The sequence below is a fragment of the Convolutriloba macropyga genome, chromosome 14 (assembly GCF_964194025.1).
Source record: "Convolutriloba macropyga chromosome 14, txConMacr16.3, whole genome shotgun sequence".
Taxonomy (NCBI): domain Eukaryota; kingdom Metazoa; phylum Xenacoelomorpha; order Acoela; family Convolutidae; genus Convolutriloba; species Convolutriloba macropyga.
In genome coordinates this window covers 14,084,839-14,103,108 of record NC_134481.1, presented here as the reverse complement: position 1 = coordinate 14,103,108, position 18,270 = coordinate 14,084,839, and the positions used below count along the sequence as shown (strand labels likewise).

At 35.8% G+C, this 18,270-nt stretch overlaps 3 protein-coding genes across 4 annotated transcripts in view; 1 reads left to right on the top strand and 2 right to left on the bottom strand.

Annotated features, from left to right (window-relative positions):
• Nucleotides 1-1,946, top strand: part of LOC142352813 (uncharacterized) — a 50,190-nt gene extending 48,244 nt beyond the window's left edge. Inside the window, exon 5 of the mRNA XM_075404948.1 lies at nt 1,336-1,946. Within this exon, the coding sequence (XP_075261063.1) occupies nt 1,336-1,579 (244 nt within the window). The 3' untranslated portion in view covers nt 1,580-1,946. The remainder of the gene's footprint in view (nt 1-1,335) is intronic.
• Nucleotides 1-18,270, bottom strand: part of LOC142353366 (kinesin-II 95 kDa subunit-like) — a 437,531-nt gene that overhangs the window by 212,263 nt on the left and 206,998 nt on the right. The window lies entirely within an intron of this gene.
• On the bottom strand, nt 2,030-8,009 carry LOC142352814 (uncharacterized). Of its 2 annotated transcripts, none has more exons than XM_075404949.1 (3): nt 7,628-8,009; nt 3,034-3,238; nt 2,030-2,444 (listed from the first exon to the last, which is right to left on the bottom strand). In XM_075404949.1, the coding sequence occupies exons 1-3, from the start codon at nt 7,978-7,980 to the stop codon at nt 2,310-2,312; spliced, it is 693 nt and encodes a 230-aa protein (XP_075261064.1). In that variant the 5' UTR covers nt 7,981-8,009; the 3' UTR covers nt 2,030-2,309. The 2 variants fall into 2 exon arrangements, with proteins under 2 accessions (XP_075261064.1, XP_075261065.1); XM_075404950.1 differs by having other exon boundaries at nt 2,030-2,438.

The following is an 18,270-nucleotide window of genomic DNA, read 5'->3' as shown; positions in this document are numbered from 1 at the left end:
AACTTCGTTTGAGAGCAATTAAAAATTTCATTTGAGAGCAATTAAAAAAGAAATAGATTAACGCCTAGTCTGGTATGGCCTTTTCGATATGAAATAAAAAGATATGGTTTATAAATTCACGAAATAAAGAAAACGTTTTCCTTGCCAAGAATGAACACAAAGTTTAGGTTGATGTCTGGGTGCGAAACAACTATCTCAAGTCATTCCCTTGATAAACCTGACAAATGCAATTAGTTTATATAACACCCACCCACTTGCGGATAGGCGCAAAACAGCCCCGATTGCTTCGCAGACCTACACAAGTCTGAAATACCAATGAAAATAAACCCAAGAAAAAAATATTAAAAACTTTGGGTTCTTCCTATTTTAGACCAACGAAATTTTAGCCCCCCATTTTTGTATCATTAATATGATTGAAGCACGGGGGCTATACGTCAACTGACCACCAAACGTGTGGAGGAGGCTTTTATGGGAAGACCAAAATTTAAACCGAAAATTACGACACTAAACATCAACTTGATCTAAAAGAATTAGTCTCAACCGTAATGTACCAATAGTAAACACAAAGTAAAAGCTACATGCTCAAAACAGTCAATCAGAGCGAAATATCATTAGTTGATTGAACATCACCAATTGAAGTAAGCAAAAAGGGAAGAAAGTAATATGGCCAAAAATTATTCACGGAAGTTAGCAAATATCATTAAGAGTGAAAACAGCACGATCACAATTCAGATTCAAATTGTATAATCAATGGAGGTAAAGTTCATTAGAAAACCGCATGACGACAAAGATCGCAAAAAAATTCACAAAATACAGCCCGAAAAATTTGGAAAACCACCCGGAGTCTCGGCACTCGAGTTGGTGACGGGAGGAGAGCTTGCTGGGGGCAATAATTTCTCTAAGTCTCTTGAAATGACGTCATTAGGGGTTTCTATAGACCGCTACCAAAATTCAAAATGAATCCAATTTTGACCCATTCTTACTATGACTTGATAGCAACCTTCCGCCAATTGGTCTCAGCTGGTTATAATTGGGGAAAAGAAAAAATATGTGACCAGGCAAAGCACAAAAGATCAAGAACAAAAGTCAATCGAAAAGTCAAAACCCCTCTACAGTTCACTTTTTTGAATTTTTTTAAAAAAACAAAGGCAATAACAGCCCCGTTTTGAAATCGCTAGAGCAGCTGTTAATAAAAAAGCATTTACGATATTTTAAATAAGGCTGTTGCAAAATCAATGATCATAATACCACGTGGCTATAATTACGATGGTGGACAGAAACCCGTATGCCGTTTCCTTTTATCTAATTCTAATTCCTCTTCATATGTCTCTTTAGATTCGATACACCTTTTGACACTGTGAACCAATTTGATTGCAACCAGTACCCTAACTGCGCATCTGGAGCTTTTGTTGTTCTTTGTACTTACGATGGGGGTCATTTGTACCCTCCAATGGTTGAAGAAGCTACCTACTACTTCTTAAACAACGTAACGGGAGAATTCAAAGATTTCAAAATGAACTTGAAGGGCTCATCCTTCGTTGTATCAATTTTGTGCTTGGCAGCATTGTATCTTGTGTAGTTAAGTTATTCTCGAGCAACCAATTTGAAAGGCGTCAAAATTTGGCTAACCATAATTGTCGACCAATCATAATTAAGCTGTCCATTATGTTTCTCACATGATCCCATGTCGGCTAAACACCTGTAGAAAATCTTCCCTATAATTAATCAATATATCGTTTTAATGCTCACACTAACCACCAATGGCTTAAATTTTTCGTAAGTTTTCCAAATGCACTATTCGCAAAAAATTATTATCGTTTCTTTCTTTAAAACTGATTTGAAAAAGATAAAGAAGTATAATAAAAATAGCCTTCTGACGCATTTGTATTTTATACAAACAAAGGATATATTTCATGTTATTATGAAGAATAAATTGTTTAAATTGATTCATTACTTTGTCCACGGAATTAAATATTTCACCCCCAAATAAGTTTCAACAAATTCCTCGCTTTTCGGCAAGAAACAAGCATTTTTGTTTTGAAAATTTGAAATTCTATGATAACGGCATTAAAACAGGGAGCGACGTATAAACTAGAAACTCGTTTTCCAAAGTATCAGACGAGTTTTTTTTTCAAAGAAAAATTTAAGCTAGTAGCTATGATTATGCATTTCATTGTCCAGTAACAACTGACATCTGCTTGTAATTGAGACAAAACTCCGATCCAGCTCAGTTGAAGATATCATCAGTTCTGAAAAGTGCCGCATCACTGTTATGCCTTCTAGTTCCGACCAATTGATGCTGGCTGCAGTTAGTACACAGATCCTAATGGGTAAATCAAAATGCTGCGATCCACAACTTTGTACAGGTACTCTTTGTCAACCACTTTCAGGTTAAAAACGTGGTCAATTTCTTCGTCACTCGCATCGGCAGCATAAACCTGGAGCTGTTTCATTTTTCACGGGAAAATTCACAATATTCTACTGATATTAAAAACCCTATAGTTTTATTTCAATCTTAACGACTTGTGTCTTATTATCCCATAAAACCAGTTTCAATTCAATGCCAAAGCACACAAAAATTAGTTTTTTTTCGCAAACGCTTGAAACTCTTTTGGTTGAAACTTTTGTGAGCAGCAAAAAAACGAGCAACTTTCCACGAGTTGCTTTCGAAAGACCGGCGGGCGCTCACTTCTATTTTAGCCAGCTTCAGTCTGGGGGTCAACAGCTTAACTAAAGGGCTTCGAATGATGTCATTAAAGCTTACTCTGGGGCACTTCAATGATTCGAACTTTAAGAAACGAAACCAGTTTCTGTGCACTTTTTAGCAGCAGCCGCGCAGAGACTTTTACCATCAGCCGCCAATTGGGTTCAGTTGGTTATAATGGTGAATAAAAGATCAATTCATAGTACTCAAATCTCGAGGAAGTTAAGGATTTAAAAGCCGATCGAAAAGTCAAAAATGATGTAAAACATGGCTGCAATTATTGCTTCAAACTTTGCTCGACAGCAATATAAACGAAACAGTTCCAAAACCTGACAACTCTTTAGTGACATTTTTCCATCGACTCCAACAGCTGCTGTGCTTCCACTCATAATAGATAGATCGATCACTGTATCACTTCTGAACTTCAAAAAATTGACAAATTTCCCAAAATCGGCGAAAATGGGCTCACGTGTACAGCCAATAACGGTCATTTTGGCTAATTGGCTGACCTCCACCACAAATTTTTGTAGCATGCTAAAATAGAGAACTAGCTTTTTTTTTACTAATCTGATTCAAAATAATACTCATTTCAAATTGCCTTGGTTTTTAAAAAACGAGAAAAATTTTGGACAATTTTTCTTGCTTTTGTCAAAAATTTCTCAAATTGCTTTCAGTTCTAAAAATGAATTGTAAACGTTTGATTTAGAGCCAAAAAAAAGAAAAATAACCAACTAATGTCGGTCGAATTGCTCTCAAACAACCATGGAGAGTTTGGCATTAGTAGCAACTAGCTTTCGCTTAGGAATGCTAGCTTCACTGAGTCAGTTTGGGATTGATCAGGGCGTCTAAACATAAAGAAATTACCCTTCACATAAATGTACACCGCAGTTTCGAGGAAACGGTCACTTAGAGAATAGCTAAGTTCTAAGAGCACGAAAACAGGACTACAATTGCTTGAGAGCAATTAAAAAACAAACCTACTAACGTCGGAAGAATTGCTCTCGAACGACAGACGGGTGGAAAAACAGATACCCACGATACATGGACCTCCCGATCCCTAACCAGAAGCACTGGCCACTAGTGCTATCATTCCCTGTCTTTATCAATGCTGCAATTGTTTTTATTTTAGCTACAAGCTTTAATTTGGAGTGAGAACAACAGAGATCACTCACAAATGAACGAAAGCGTGAAAAAATCACTTGAGATGTCAAAGAATGTTCTAGAAGAAAATCGCAAAAACAGTCCAGCGAAAAATTTGCATAAAAGAACAACACGTTTGCAATAATTTCTATGAACTGTGTTCAAGAGCAATTAATTATAGAAATATATAAACAAAGCTCCCTGAGAGTTCAAAAAAATTGTCGAAAAAAAACCTCAAAAGTTTTATCCGAATTCCAGTGAAATTAATGTTTATCTCATAAAAATTGAGAAACAATTTTAGTAGAAGCCATGGTGTGCACTGTATCTTCATAATTCCCAACATCAGAATATAAAGCGTTTCAAACCAGACTATTCAAAGTCTCCCAAAATAGCATAAACTGTACACTCTCTTTCAATGCGCAATAATACTTTTCGCCGTAAAAAGATAGTTCGCTGTTAAAAACCGGTTATCAGAAAAATTAGGGTTTACATGATACATTTTCCAAAATCACAAATTAGAGTAACCAAACTGCTAAATTAGCTATCCCAACTGTTTTTCATTCAAAAGCTCAAACTCAAGTGAGGGTTTCAGAAAACACGTTAAAACTGAAGCAGAGAAAAATCAGAAGAAAGATCAGAATCAAAATATGTAGCACGTCATGTTTTTGCATCGAATTCACATTTTACTTCGAGAATTTTAAAATTTATCATTTTTAATGAGCAGAGAAAGGAATCAAAACCGACTGTCAAGGCTCAATTCATGAAAAAAATTGTAGTCTGAGCTAAATCTGCAACAGTATGGAGCAATACTGATTTAGCTTTCTTCTATTGGAATATCATGAATCAGCACTGGTTTAATATGACACTAGGGTCCAGGGAGATAGTTCAATTGTAGCGTACTTTAGAGAGATGCATCTGCGACTAGACAAATAGACTTACAATAGATCAAGAGCTGAATGTGGATCAATAAAAATCATATCCGACATCACTAACAAGATCCTTTATATCTCCATAGGAAGCAATTGAAACCTGTTATTATCCAGTGTATGTTATAAGACCACAAAAAGAAGAAATACCGACATAAAAAGCTCAATTAAACTTTGCGCGAAAATGGCAGACAAGCCGTTAAAACTATAACTTTGTCACTAAGAACATTAAAAATGATGAATTGCCCAATATTACGAAGCCAATGGTACCTACCATTAAGGTCATAAAAAATCCTATAAAATGTACAAATATATAAAATCAAAAACATTTTATGAAATCTCGTAGTAACAAAGCCGCGAAACAAATGGTTGGAACTAGAAACATTATTAACGTTAAATTATAGCTCACTCAGAACCGGTTGTGAACTGTCTTTATAATGACTTAGCTGCAAATCGATCAAAAATGATTTAAAAAAATCATAACAGACAAAATATTTCAACAAAAGTGATTTATTAACTTCCAACACCTCAAGAAGAAATTGTGCCTGTTATAATGAGAGTAAGTCACAAGGCTATGACTACAAAATATCAACAAATACAGGCAGAAGACAAAAATTCACACAATTCTATGACACCACAGTGTTCAAGGCAAAATAATAAGATGTTAATCTGCAAGAAATGCAAATCATCACTTGCTTCTCAAATGAACATCAACGGGTCTTCATTATGAAAAAGACTGCGTAGGAATGGCAAAAAGAAAAAATGAACAGTATCGAAACCTCGATCATACAAAACTAAATGAACAAAGCCATCAGCCAAAATCTATAAACACCAGAGAAACTAATGTTTGAATCAACAAAAGTAGTTAAGACTTGTTATTGATGATGTTGAGTTACATCATGACGAAAATGCAAGCAAAAATGAGAAAGTAAAACAAATCAAAAAATTCTTTTGGAAGCAATTGAGATCCATCGTTCTCAATATGTCGAAAAACAAAGAGAAAGACAAACAAAGGCAAAAACTTTAAAGGCATCCACCAAATTTTGCGAGAAATGTGTCTCAGCTCAAGAAGGCATAACCCTATTCACCAAATCCAATCAATAAATTCAGTTGCGCCTTTTTTCAACATTATGAATTTTTCCAAAATATGCACTCCTTCCATTGGACTTCTCAATGTGATAATTCGTCGCAGAAACAAAATGAACCTAAAAAATGTGCAATTATGCTAAAAAATTAAAAACTCGTAGTAATAAAACCAAGAAACTATAAGTTAATAATAAAACCGTTACAGACAATAATTTACAACTAACAGGAAATGGGTTTCGGCCTGCCTTTATTCAGACTGCCTGCCTAAGATAATATTATAGTGGCAAAGTTGACAAAATACCGACATTTTCTTGACAAATTTTCAAAATCATCAGCGAGATTGAATGACAACCGAGAGCAGTGCCTAGGTTCATTTGTACCTCTTAAAGACAATAGGATCTTTGGGGAAATTGTCATTGGACCACAAGGATTTTAAATTAAAGCAAAACTTAAGGAGTCCATAAAATCTTACCAAAACAATCGGGCAAAGCCATACAAACCATAGTCTTAACTCTGAAACCATAACATATGTTCGTTGGGCCTCATTACCCGTTAAAATTATCCGTCAATAAATGAGGCCTGATTTGAAATTCTTGTGATTAATTAACATGAAGAACTATAAATGCGGAAAAATTTTAAAAAGGCCTCACCCCAATAAAATCTTTAAAAATTTAAATTGTAAGGATCCATGGTGAGATCAAGAGAGCAGCCCTGATATTGCCGTGCGTCTAAGAAATAATCATTTGTTCAAAAGGTTGCAAAATAGATCAATTTTTAAACGAAGTTTTTCAGTATATAAAATAAAGTGCATTTTGTATAATTATCAATTTTAAATTTGCGAAAAACTGGCAAAAAATTATAATTCTCGAAGAGTCTTAAAGCCCGCGGGAGTACAACTAGCTCTCTATTTGAGTTTACAAAGAATATGAGCGCATATTTTTTGGTGTCTTCCAGCAAATTTAGAGAAAGTGGGCCAAAAAAGCATATTTGGTGCCTTTTCGACAAAAGTCTGAATTTTGAAAAATTCAGCATACATTCTAGTAAAAAAAACTCGGATCGAACAATTCGGCAACCCTCCTCTATCATTAAAACCAATACTAATACCATTAACAATTTTGACATGTTTTTAGCAAAATTGACGAAAATTGGGACAAAAATTACAAAAAATTTGAACGAAAGCATCGTAATTCGGCCGAATGTTCGCAAAACTTAAAATCTCAAAACACCCTGGAAAAACTATTTTCAAAAAATTTTCAAATTCCATATTCTAAGATGGACGGGATTTACAATGATACCACTCACAACTCTCTACGACGATATCGATCGGCCAAAATTGACTGATCAAAAAACCCAATTGAGTATGTAGTTCCTCCCCCCAAAGAGGTGGGTGGGAACAACAACAAACTGGATTGCAAATGTTAGTTATGCAGATATAAATCAACTCATTCCTTTTGTTAATAAAATTAAGTTTTGCTCAGTTTTCTCAAAAAATTATAAGCTTTGAATTAAGAAATTAACATGGACAGTTGCAAATGTGGCTAAAGTTGAGGAATTTTTGACTGATTGTCAAAAGAAGATTGAACAAATTGCAACTATGCAACTAATTAAATAGTTTTCGACTTCATTTTAGTACATTAAGCAGCGAATTTTTCAGGTAAATTTGAGCATGAGCTTACCTATTTATCAGACCAGAAAGATTATGGCAACAAGTCCTAATATTAAAAAACCGAGGAAGAAATCGAGAATATCAATAAATTAAACGTTCTTTTACCTTACGTTAAAGTCAAGAAACACCAGCAGCAGAAGAATATTGTCAAAAACTATTGCATCGCTTTCTTTGAACTTATTCCGCAGAACAGTACAAATACCATCTTGATACAAATCTGTCGATCCCAAAATATCCGCAAAATCGACACCAGGAGTAATTCCGCGCTTGCTCGATTGATTTCTGTAAAAATCAGTGGGATGGTTTAAACAGCAAAAAGTTACATTCCGAGCAGTTTTAGTTGTAAGTTGTACCAGATTCAACAGAAACGGCATTGGATCGATACGACTTTCGGTGAAAATTGTTGTCAAGCCATTCACACAACTGTACTCCAATACAGCGTCTTTGAACTGAGACATCAATCTCTCTGAAAAAGTTACAAATAAGCAATTCATGAACGCCCATTTGCTCAACAAACGAAATAGCTGATCTGATGAGCCCATACTAACGTTATGAGAGGAAATTAAATCAATTCATAAATCAAGTATGAAAAACAAAATGTAGATTAATTTAGTAAGCTAGAAAAGGTTAAAAACTCATTTTGCTAAATAAAACTGGTTCCTATCTTTAGTCTATATTCACGTTGGTTGTGGTATTCGAGATAACATCATTTTGTTTCTTCTGTTGCTATCGTTAATTTACAGATGAGATGCCATTGCATTTTATAACTCGTGAGTTATAAAAATTTATAACAGCATTTTATTATTGTCATTGCATTTTATAACTCGTGAGTTATAAAAATTTATAACAGCATTTTATTATTGTCATTGCATTTTATAACTCGTGAGTTATAAAAATTTATAACAGCATTTTATTATTGTCATTGCATTTTATAACACCCCCCCCCCCCCCACAAAACAAAAGTTCTGTTAGGACACATGAAAATAACACTCGAAGAGAGGTGTACGTATTGTCTCCTAATGTTAAGGGTGGCTATATTTCAATAGCTCTTATGGCTGTAGGTATTTAGTTGTACTCGTACGTCAGCAAAAAATGTACGACAAAGCAAACGCAAATTCGCATTTTTTAAAATAAAGCATTCATTAAGCTATCAAAACGGCCTAATACTGCTACGCTGCAATTACGCAGAAACAAAATTATCATATAGGCTACAAATAAAATATTAAATAGATTCAGATAGAAAGAAAAACCGAGATTGATTCCTAAGACCTTTTCACTTTAATTTTATTACAACAGTCTAGATCTTTCGTTAGCAATATTCAAGTAATAATTTAAGGCTCTCAAACAAGCATATATTAAGGAAAACTCTCAGCTGTTCTCATGAGTGGCAATCAATGTCTGGAACAGACAGGATGCCTGAAGGAGGAAAAATTGTGTGTAGTTATTATTCAAGATTCTTAAGCCGTTAAGAGTGCAAAAAAATTGTGAAATTCCGAGAACGTAGTTTGTAACACAAACCGTTCAGTACTCAATTCTTAGAATATTTTATTGGACAAATCACCGATAAATATCTTTGTAATGGTGGCGGTCAAGCAAGCCGATAGGCAAGCAAGCCGAATTTTGAAAATGAGGTCAAGACGAAAAATTTTCGGATACCCTTATTTTAAGTTGCCCCTGGCGGGCCGGTGGGCGCGCTTCCCGCGCGTCGCGGCTTCGTATTATAGTGCATAATGTATTCCAATGCACCAAAGAAACAAAAATACGTCCATTTTTAAACAATCAAGTGGGTACGGGCCTCAGCGGACCGCTGTCCATGGCCATGCCTCTCATCTGCTGTGGGATGTAATCCGGAAATAGCGGGCCGGTTATCGCGGCGAAGCCGCGACGCGCGCGAAGCGTGCCCACCGGCCCGCCAGGGGCAACTTAAAATACGGGTATCCGCAAATTTTTTTGGCTTACTTGACCTCATTTTCAAAATTCGGCTTGCTTGCCTATCGGCTTGCTTGACCGCCACCCGGCTGACAATGTATTATTTCGGATAGATTACATAACTATTACATAACTTTCGGCTTGCTTTTCTGTCGGCTTACTTGCCTATCGGCTTACTTTGCGTTCGCCCTTTGTAATACAGCAAGCTTTCAAATTAACAATTAATTTGTTATAAAAATGCTATGACAACTCGTTCAAATAGTAATCACATCAAGTATAAGCACAGCTAAAAACACGTTTGTACTTCGCACTTTCTGTCGACAGGTTATTTACTCAAATCGTTCTTTCACTTTGTAAAAATTGTCATTCTCAGAATAAACCATGCTGGACGTTGAAGACCAATACGAGCATAACCAAACATGCGACGAACTTGTTTGTTGCCAGACATGCTTTTTTCATTCGCCCTCTTACAAAGATGGAATGCCAGAGTTTGTGTCAGAAGATCCAGAAAATGGGTACGTGTGCTGTCCAAACAATCACAAACTGTTTCCCGCAAAATGCGATTCATGTGGTTCCAAATTCACATCTTTCTACCGAAACAGGAACAGAATTTTGTGTTCCGCGTGCAGCTATCCCGTTTACATCTTCAAACTACCTGCTGTGAAGAATTTTGACTTCCTAGGTGACTACTTTGATCTGGAAAGAATTCAAAGAAGCATCAAATGCAACTCTTGTTCCAACGAAGCCTTGCAGGAATTTCAAATTATTCCAATTGATGAAGATTTGATTTCAGTCACATGCCGCTTTTGCAACTCCGAACAGCTCATTGAATCGGAAGTTAGAAAAAACATGGACCAACAAACGCGACGCGGAACTAACTCAAGAAATGATGAAGCTGATACAGACATCCGTGACGTAGGTATCCACCCCCCAACTCACAGCCTCCCACGTGAACAAAAACCGGACGGTACAAAACTCGAGTCGGATTCCGACGGTGACCAGCCAAAAGCAACACCTGTAGTTAAGGAGAAAGCGTTCTTATCGACAGCGCGACAGGTGGCTGAGCCTGTTTTCAGGTCACTCTGGAGTATTGCACGAAAAGGCTTCGATCCAATCGCTAAAAAAGCGCTAACTTTGGTCTTCCCAGATTTAGGTCCATTGAGCTCAGCTACTGCACATACAGTGATCGAGACTATATCTATGATTCTGAACAGTGATAAGAAAGAGGGCAAAGGGATAGAAGAAATAGTTGAGGAAGTATTGCCTTTTATCGAGAAGAAATCACTGGATCTTATCATGCTACTCCTCCACCAAAAGTCTCTTAAATGAATGAAGCAATAAAATCGTCAACTCCAAAACCACTCCAAAGTACGAACACAACACAAATACTCGACTACCGAAGTTTATACTAAAAATAGGGCCTGTCTATATACAGTAAAAATTTCTCTGATATCTTGAATAAAAGTTGTAATTAAACCTAAAAACGTTGGTATCTTCTAGTAGTAGCTGCATGTTCCTTTTAATATGTTAGAAGATTAGAATGCGACAAAGAACTGATAGATTTCGTGAATTCACAACTGTTCCTTCCTGCTTCTTTTACAAAACCTTAAACGCTTATTTTCTCAACTACAACGACTTTTGGTGATAACCTGTCCGATAAGACCGCAATTAAAGTCAGAATACCGTCTTATTAATTTTTGCGTGCTTGCTAGATTTTTGTTGGGGGGGGGGGGGGGGGGGTTGGATCTACCTTTGATAACACTAATCCAATTTTTGAACTAATTATGGTAAGGAAAGGTGGTACAATTATAAACAAATTATTTTGTCCAGATCTCAATCTAAATCAAAACTTATGCGTGATTATGAAGCACAGAGTACGGAAGCATACAATTTTGAATGGCGGATTAAGAAGAAAAATAGTCGTTAATTTGAAACCAGATTAACGCAGACGTGGTTCGAAACGGGTAGAAACTATACAAACGGTCTATTAGATGTCTAAAATGCTAAATGCGTGTTGGCTCGTCACTGGAGAACTTAATTCAACTAAAAATGTTGTTTTATTTGATGTTTGTGGCGCTTTTTAAAAACCGTCCGGTGTACTTAGCTTTTTGGTACTATAGTAAACTATATTGTTGTATAAGGCAACTATGAATAGTCAAATTACGGGGAAAAGGAAACCTTTCCAAAACTTGACTCAAATGAGTAATCATTTTCGTAGCTGAGATGTAATCTATTCACGAGGGATAAAAAACTCGATGCGAACAATTGCACGACAACTGTACGTAACAAAGATGAAAACATGGAAAGGTATCAAGGAAAATCAATCTTACAAACTTAAACATACCCGGCAAATTGCCGGAAAATAGCCGCCGTTGATTCCAATAAGCATGATTGGGATCGAAAGAATAGATATTGAAAAAAAAAGATTTTTGTACAAAAACATTTTTAAGTCCGATTTATTTTGATGGCATTTCGTAGTTGAACATACTTCTGTTTCTTAGAGAGAGGCTACAGGGGCTACTATCAATACCAATAAAAATTAGAGGAACGACGTTCAAATAGCGGGCATCTAAAATTGGGCTTTATGGGTTTATCCCGTTTCTATTTCTGACTTCAATTAGTTATACTGACTCTGTTCATTTTGAATTGCTTTGCTGAGCAACTGATGTTCAAACTCACTTTCAGCAGAATGAGAGAAGAGAAAAACTAGCCTACAGAAGGCAAAAAGATTTTACGCAAAAAATCGAAAAAGCGGCAAAATGGTAAAGCGAAAAAAAGTTCGACGAAGTAAAAAAAATAGGAGCGCTATACTAGCCGGCTGAGAAGATGAGGGCGGCTATTAAACAGACAGCAAAATTCATTCAAAAATAGCAGGAGAGGGAGGACTGGACGAGAGGGTTTTCAAGTCACCAGGTGGAGGAGGGTGGACGGGGAGTAGATAGGAGGGGGAGGCGGGAGGGGTGTGGAGGTGACTGAGGGGAGGGGGGGGGGGTCAAACTTTTAATCGGAACAGCCCTTCACATCATGAAACTGTCTCCTCAAAGTTTTGTCGAATGATAGACTTATAGGTTATAATTGCAGCTCAGTAAGGCTCTAAGAGAGCTGCTCATATATTTGACGGCCTCCGTACTTTCCCGTTTTTGAGGATAAAAAGCTATAAAGATCAGGCGAAAAATAGCAAAAAAAGACCACAGGACTAACAATTCCTTTAAAAAAGTCTGAGAGCAATTGACCAGTTTACTCCAAATATTCATCACAATTGGAATTTTACAGTGCGGATGATGATTTATAATTGAGAATACAAGTCTTCAAGAGTGGCCCAATAATCCAATTTCTTTGAAAAGTTGAAGTATCAAACCGGTTGCGCGGCTACCCAAAGTAAGGAACATCCAATGATTCGAACTTTCTCTTTTTTTAAAATCTGAAACATGTAAATTAAACTAACCACTTGCTAATGTTACATACTAGAAATTTATTAATCAAACATTTTTATTTTCTAATTCAAAACAAACTTAGCTTCGGTTTTCTTAAAATAGCTTAATAAAAAAAGTTTGAATCCTGCAACCCTTCTGTCTATATACGAGCTTTCGTGTCGTTTAATTATTTCCGCTGTAACATTTTGTTTAAATTTGGTCTTCGACGTTTCTTTCCTAATTGTAATTGGAAGTGTGTTCCGTTTTCGAAAAACGTTACGAACAATTGAAACATTACTCCATTTTGATTTACATTTTTGTTCTAAGAAAAGGTTATGGGTTAGTTTGTTTGCGATAATTGGCACCTTTTCTAAAAATCTGAAATGTTTATTAGAGCGATTTCTTGTTTGTTGGTAATATTGAAAATTCTATTTATACACCCGTGTTATTTGGAGCTCTGCTGGAAGAATTTTAGTCTCCAGAAGTAGATCTATGGCATTATCGTATTTGGTTTTCATAAAGCAAACTTTTAAGCCCCAGTTTATCTGTTTGTTAAATCTGTCAGTAGAGTAAGATGGTAAATTTTGAAAATCACACTTAAATCTAAATGAGACAAAACTAGTGATTTAAAAAGATTTGCTTTTGTTTTTAACGGTACCTGATAACGAAGCAAATATAATGATCTGATTGCTCAAGCTATTTTACTGAAACCTTATTTAGTTGATTTTGGGATGTCAGTTCCCTATCAATTATTACACCTAAATATCTACGTTTTTCAGATGCTTCCAATCGGTGTCCCTTGAAATCGACAGTTTCAATGATGGGCAATTTTTTATTCCTGAACACCATTAATTGCGTTTTTTCCTCATTCAAGGTTAGCCTGTTTTGTTTCATATATTGATCTCGTCTTGTTTAATGTATCTTCAGCTATTAGCTGCAAATTTGCTTCATTCTTTGCATGACATAGAATTGCAGTATCATCGGCAAACTGTAATACATCACAATTCGTTAAAACAGCTTCACTGAAGTCGTTGACAGTTCCCTGAGGAACACCGTGATTTATGACAACCCATTCTGATTTTGCTATCCCATTTTTTACACACTGTTTTCTATCACAAAGGAAGGAATTTAGTAAGATTCTTGCATTCTCTCCAACTCCATACCTTTTTCTTCATAAAAACATCTATAGATATTGAGTTGAAAGCCTTTGCTAAGTCTAAAAAAGTGTGACAACAATTTCGTTTTCGTCAACGCATTGGTTTATATTTTCAGTTAAGGAAATGATAGTATCGAGACAGGACTTTTCCTTTTGAAATCCGAACTGATTCTTGTTAATCAGACCATTAAGAGTTAGATATTGAGTTAGTTGTTCAAGTAGTAATCGCTCAAAAATTTTTGCTAGAGTTGGTGTGACTGATATGGGTCGATAGTTTTCTGGTTCTAGTCGGTCTCCTTTCTTATTAGGAGTAACAAGGGCTGTTTTCAAAATATTAGGAAACGTGTTTTTGTTTTATACATTCATTGACGACAAATTGTAAATGAGTTCCAATAGACAGTTTACTATCTTTTAGCGCCCATGCTTTCTTAAAACAAAGTTCATTAATTTCTCTGTTCTCTCTTGTTGCTTACTATTACAACAATTACTACTCTAATAACTTGTTTCGCCTCAAACCCAAAAGGTTTCACCCATAACATGTTTCACCATAAAATATTAGTTCATTATCAACATCACGAGTTCGAAACTGTTTTTTTATTTTGGCTTAATTGAAGCAAATTAAGGCATCATCTTTTCACCATTAAACCCTAATGCCGTTGGCGTCAAATTATTCAATCATCAATATGATCGTTGGCCTCAAAACACTCAATCACCCCTTCATTGTTATCTCAATTCAGCAGTGATGAAAATTACAGAAATAGAAGAAATACTGGTGTTATATGATAGTTCCTTTTTAATAAGTGGCGTTTAAACGGGCATCGTATTGCTATCTCTGTGGATACCTCGCTAATCGCAATCTATAGTTTTTTTTAACTGGAGAACTCAAAATGTTTTAATTAATGTTTGTGGCGCTTTTTGAAAACTATTCAGGTGTACTGAAGCATTTTGGTACCATAATAAACTATATGTCGTAAAAAGCTGTTATGAATAGTACAAATAACGGGGAAAAGGAAACGTTTCCAATACTTGAGTCATGTAAGTAGAATCAATTTCGTAGCGGAGACGTAAGCTATGCTCGAGGGATAGAGAACTCGAGAACTATACGTAACAAAATTGAAAAATTCTACCAAAAACTCATCTTACAAAGTTAAACTGAGACAGCAAAATTCATCCATAAATAGCAAGACTGGGAGGGTTGAGAGCGCTGGACGAGAGGGGTTCCAAATCGCCAAGTGAAGAAGAGTGGACGGGGGTGATAGACAGGGATTGAGTGGAAGGACTAAGGGGAGGGGTGTAGGCGACTGAGAGGAGGATGTTTAAGGGGAATATGCAGGTCGGCAGCTGCGCAAATATTATTCAAGAGTCCAAGCTGGATTCTTTTAAGGACCTCAGTGTTTTGACGTCAATCCTTTATAAATCTCTTGCAACTTTTGCTAGTAAAGAATAGTTATTAGAAGAAGCAATTGCTTCTTGCGTCTCGTAATTTGTTCCTTTAACTAGAGCTAATGCTAAAGGACTAATCATTTTCAGGACAATTGTTTTCGGAATATTTTGATTTTATTCTTATTCAAAAAGGTTTCTGAGTTCTGGCCAACTTTCTTCAAAACGAGCGTGTTGTAAAAACGATTTCAAAAAATATTTCGGAAGGGACCAAAAAGTCACTTGGATCCAACTTTTTGAAAATTAGAAAGGATAATTAATGCTTTATTAAAAAACGATGCCTGAATAATCAGTTTATAAACAGGCTAGAATTCAAGAGGATTACAATATTTTTTTTGCCAAATCATTTCAAACACAACATTCCATTTTATATCTGCTTCTTGAGCTTTACAGAATTCAACAATTTCAGAAATACTGTTACACCTGTTTGGTTGATTCTAGCCATTTAAGGGAGAAGTTGAAACATAAAAGATCATCTCCCGTTCGCGTTTGGTCAAAAAATTGAGATCGAAAAAAAAACAAAGAGGAAGTGGTTTACACTGTGGATGCGTCGTTTACCCTGTGCCATAATTGAACCAGAGCGGTCGAAAATATTGGAAACAAAAACTTAAATTATTAAATAAAGCAGACTAGGCTCCTATAAAAACTAAGGAGTTGTTCAAAAACACGCTTAAGATCAATATGCAAATGTCTAATTCCAAAGAAGGTCAATTAAGAAAAACATAGCTGGTAGATTGCCAGAAAATAGCCCCAATAGCTTCGTAGATCTGCGGTCTAAAAACAGTAGTAAAAAGACAGACCAAAAATTTACTATTTTCATTAAAGGATGAGATGTTATATTTAGATTAAGAATCTGTATAAGTAACTGCTGCATCTATTAGCTGCTCTCAAATAGAGAGCCTTCACTTAGAGTGACACACATTCACTTGACCTTATCTCTTTGAATTAAAGAAAAGACAAGTCATGCAGTGAGAAATGACGTCACGCACGCACTTTAGTTTAAATTGCATGAACGAAAAGCAGATTTGAAGTGGTTGTGACGTCATATGTTTGTAACAAAAACCTTGACGAAATAAAAAAAAAATAGCAGGACAAGTCCTAACGTACAATTCAAAGAATTTTCATAGACTGAACAAAAATCTAGACCTAGAACGGACTATGAGTGAATTGGAAAAACCATTTCCAAAAAACTCAGATAATGAAATCAGAAAATCAAAGTTAAAATGCCGTACGTGAACAAAAACCACTGGCGAGAAAAGGAAACTTGGTTCAAACAAAAAACTAGGCTTAGAATGAAATATGAATGGATTGGGAAAACCATTAAGAAAATCCGATCCAAAAAAATTGAAAAAACAGAAAAATCGAAGTGAAATTAAAATTACCGCATGTGAACAAAAAATCACTAGCTAGAAAGCGAATTTTTGTTCAAACACCGTTTTCTCACTCTACTTTAAAATTAGAGCGAAAAAATTTCACGCCACAAAACGACTCGCTTTTTCGCTCCAGTTCCTGTTTCGGCGTGACCAAAATAAACCTCCAATTTGACGTCACAATTCATGAAATTGTGTGAACAGATCTTTAAAAAAGAGCGCCCCAATACAATTCAAAATCTCTGAATTGTAAAAAAACAAGAGATCGCTGCGCGGCTATTAAAAAACGTCACCTTATAGGGTAGTTGGTCAACTCGGGGGCGTCAAGTCAACTCCTATATACATATATAAACTCTGACAGTAATCAAACGTCAAAACGTCGTAAAAAATAATGATAGCTTCTGTAGGAATAAGAGAGGGAGTACAAGATGATTTTAAAAGGAATTTGAATAATTTACATGGTGATTTAAGAGAACAACCGCCCCTCTTCTACTATGGCTCTAATGGAACCTTCGATAAAGGGACGCCCGCGCATTGACCGCGCGCCACGGAGGCAGAGTATGGAGCTACGCAAAAGCTCGAAGCTAAGTTTTGTACTGATGTATGTATTCACGTCTGAATGAGAATCCTCTTTTCTCTCGCTGCCAACCTCTGTGTGGTTTTCAACGCTGACGGACTAGCTCCCCAGTGCAAAAGATCAAGGGATCAGAATGTGGTGGCCTTCTCGACTTCAATTACTATTTGTTCCAACTTCAACTTTTTGATGGTCTCGCGATATTCATATGAAAAAAAATCTGAAATATCTAATAATTAGCCAAGCAGATGAACAATCGACAATCGCTAATTCTCTTGGAGTCGTAGAAAGATTAGTTAGGAAGTAACGGTCTTAAGTAAAACCTGAGCAATTAATGCACGCGTATAATACGTCCTTGTGCCATTCGAAATGCTGAGATATTAGACGTTTTAGATTTTATTCTCAACTTTTGCAAATACGTGAACTGAAATTATCTGCAAACATTTGAACAGCCTTTTCAGTAAATTTCAGCCAATGCCGACAAATCTTAATTCTACAACTAAATTAGAAAGCTGGAAATGATACACAGTAATAGAACAATTATCGTCGAAGTTGCTTATACAAAGAATGGAAAAAAACTTATCCATAAATGTGTACGAGAAATGCTAGAAATATTACTTTTTTAACTTTTAAAGGCTTCAATAAACGCTACAGAAATTTGACAGCAGTTTGCGTAAGACGAAATACAAATAATTTTCACCACAATCAAACTAAAAACAAAAACGCTGAAAAATTGACTCAGAAACAAATCAAAAAGTCGAATTTGTCATCGAAGTTAGTAAAACATTAATATCAATTTTGTTGCCTTAAATAGTCTGTCTTGATTGCATTTTTATACCTCATTTCAGAACTCACAACAATGTCGT